The 3,164-nt window shown below is 45.9% G+C and overlaps 1 protein-coding gene across 1 annotated transcript; it reads left to right on the forward strand.

Annotated features, from left to right (window-relative positions):
- The first annotated feature begins 1,048 nt into the window (after nucleotides 1-1,048).
- Nucleotides 1,049-2,167, forward strand: LOC147886571 (uncharacterized). The gene has a single exon (XM_087395279.1). The coding sequence runs from the start codon at nucleotides 1,049-1,051 to the stop codon at nucleotides 2,165-2,167; it is 1,119 nt and encodes a 372-aa protein (XP_087251405.1).
- Nucleotides 2,168-3,164: the final 997 nt, after the last annotated feature.

Consider the following 3,164-nt stretch of genomic DNA (forward strand, 5'->3'; position numbering starts at 1 on the left):
TCAAATTGGTATTCGAGAGGAAGATCAAAAGAAAACATCATTTGTCACACCTTGGGTAGTTTTTGCTTACAGAGTGATGCCTTTTGGGTTGACCAATGCACCAGCTACATTTCAAAGGTTCATGAGTCAAGTGCTTGAGCCTTACTTGGGAAAGTTCATAAGGGTGTCTTTGGATGATTTTTGCAGTTATTCTCGGCGCATAGATCACATGGAGAAGTTAAAGATGGCCTTAGCTAGGATTGATGAAGCAAAAGGGTGTCTAAATCCTAGCAAGTGTCATTTGGCTCAAACAAAAGTAGTCTTGTCGGGGCATATTGTGTCTAAAGAAGGCCTGCAAATGGATCCTGACAAGGTTCAAGCAATCATGGCATTGCCTCACACATCATCTCCATGAATGAAATTCATATTGATTTAAAGCCTGAGACCTTTATTGCCACATGTGCTCCTATTTGTAGCTCAGGGGGTTCACCTCCAAAAAATTGAGTGTACCATGTGCATTCAAAAGGAGGGGTGTTTTAATCCCACTTTTGAAAAAAATTTAACCTGATACAATAACAAAAGGGGTTTTTAAATTCAACTTTAAAAAAAAATTTGTTAGTTCATAAAGTAAAGAGGGGTAATTTAATGGGAAGGAAAATTTTAGTTGAGGGATTTTTAAAATACGGTTGAACACAAGTGATACCTAGGGTTTCTTAGTAGTGCACCTCCTGAGATTGGTGGGCATCGAATCACTCTGATTCTTCAATTACTTAATTGCTCCCTCTTAGGCCCCCTCTTAGCAGTTAACATAAGGTTTAGTCACAATTAATCGCTCCCTCTTCCTCTCCCTCGCCACTGCTCACGGAATTGCTCGAAATGGAGCAATTCCGTGCTGCCATCTCTCCCCTGTGAGAAGCTTCTAGAATGGCAAATTCTAGTCGCTTCTCCTACATACACCTTAATTTCTGCACCCTGCACCTTAATTTATGCGCCGTGCACCTCAGTATTTCCTGCTGCGCTAAGGTTAACACACTGTGAACCTAGCAGAATGTGTAATCATAAGAGTGGCATGGCGCGTTTGCCCCGCCGAGCTTCTTCTCTCCCGTCTCTTAAACCCCAAGCCTGCCGCATTTTGCTTGTTGTGCCTCTCTGCTTCATTGTCTTGACCTCCATATCTTCCGTGGCTGTTGCCTTACTTGGTCTTCTTTCTCCCCTTCCCTTGCCCACCTCACCTAACGGCTTGAAGCCGCTTCCCTGGCGCTTCTTAGAAGCTACCGGCAGCTTCAGAATCCGCTGTGTTGAGTTTGCGGGAATCCATCCACCATCCGCCCACCCTCGTGCTCCTCAGATCTTCTTGGCAGCTGTGATTTTCAATCGGGTGTTTGGACATGACCGTTTTGGGGTCACTCCTTATGAATGCAAGCAATGGATCGAGTACATGTTCTATGCAGGTGTAGAGCACATTTTCTGGTATGACTCAGCCCACAGCAATGCTGAGTCTCAAAGGCCGTACTTAGAAGGTTACATCGACGGAGGACTTCTCACTTACCACCGCTTTCATCGACTCTTCCCTGGAAAGATCAGAGACGGATTTCATTTTGAACAAGACACTTCGTATTGCCATTTTTTGTCCAATTTCAAGGGCAAAGCAAAATGGGTTGTTCAGATGGATGTCGACGAGTATCCGTTTAGTCCTTCAGATTCGGAGAGCTGCTTCCTTCAACGAGCAGTCAGGGAGTTTGAGGAAAGAATGCCGAATGTGACTCAAATTCTTCTACAATGTATGACCTTCGCAGGCAACCCTGAAGGTGATCTGGAGAATGGGTGGTTGATTGAAAAGTACCAACGAAGAAAGTACGAGACAGAGGGTGTTGAAACGGGATACCTCAGCAGACAGAAGCCCATATTTCGGTCTGATCTTTGCAAGGGAGTCATTGCGAACAATCCCCATGTGGTATGGATGGAAGATGGGATGACTACGGTTGCAAAAGAGGAAAAGATCCGTATGAACCATTATTGGGGTGCGAGAGAGACTAATTTTGGGCCAGACACTCTGGAAATTCGTGAGATGCTGGTGCGTGACTCGAGCATTCAGCCTGTTGCATCTCGGATCAAGCAAGCTACTGGGCTAATAAAAAAGGAAGATGATAAGGTTGGCATGTTTCTGCGTTGGATGGTGAGGGCATGAACTTTTCATTCTTTCGGGAGGGGAGTTGAACTTGTCTGTGTGTACAAGACTTCGAGCTTGCTTTCAGGATCACGTCTCATGCCAGCGCGCCTGGTCACCATTTGAGCTGAGCTTTCACTGGTGCTAAGGAATATGGTCCTTTTAAAACTAAAGTTTCAGCATTCAGGTTTCGACATGCAAGATCGAATTTGTCATTCTTGCTTCAGGATCACTTCTCAGCAAGCTCAGCCTGGTCACCATTTGAGCTGAGCTTTCACCAGGTGCTTATGGGATGTGGTCCTTTTAAAGCTAGAGTTTCAATAATTGGATCAGGTTTGTCGTAGCACATCTGGTTTGATTGTAAAAGCACAGGAATCGTTTCACAAGCTGCCGGTTTGAAGCGAGGTCCCGTGGATTGCATTAATGGCAGGATATGCCAAGCATAGGCTTGATGAGAAAGCACTGGACTGTTTGGAACAGATGCAGCTGGAGTGCCCCTGTCCAAATGCTCACGTCCGTTTGTAGCTCAAAAGCCTTTGGCCATATAGGAGCCATGGAGAAGGGCCGAGAAACGCATGCTGAAGGCCAGAAATACTCTTGTTGCTTGCGGTGGATATGTATGGCAAATGTGGGCTGCTTGACAAGCTGCCAGTTGGAAACAAGGTCTTATGGAATGCACAATGTCAGGACATGTCAATCATGGGCTTGGTGAGGATGCACTGAACTGTCTCAAACAGACGAAACTGGAGGGTCTTTCTCCAACTGCTGTCACATTTGTTTGCAGCTTGCAAGCTTGTGTTAACATAGTGTTGAAAAAGAGCAGCGCTCTTGCCTGTGAGCCCCATCAGGGAATATAAGGCCTGCGCGGCGGTATTTTGTTAGCATGCCCCTGAAAGGGGCAGGCTATAGCAACGTTTTAGTAGCCCTTTGAAAACGGGGTCTTGGACATTTGGTAGACATGTGACTTGTTAGGGCTCGAGTTTGGTGGACGCTTGGCAGTCGCAGAACTGGTGCCACT

Source organism: Dipteris shenzhenensis, chromosome 24, assembly GCF_047967505.1.
Source record: "Dipteris shenzhenensis isolate YYH24624 ecotype China chromosome 24, Dip_SZ_1.0, whole genome shotgun sequence".
In the NCBI taxonomy this organism is placed as follows: Eukaryota; Viridiplantae; Streptophyta; class Polypodiopsida; order Gleicheniales; family Dipteridaceae; genus Dipteris; species Dipteris shenzhenensis.

What these genes read in the sequence shown, in the direction of transcription:
- LOC147886571 (XM_087395279.1), top strand. Translation starts at nt 1,049, where the DNA reads ATGGCGCGTTTGCCCCGCCGAGCTTCTTCTCTCCCGTCTCTTAAACCC.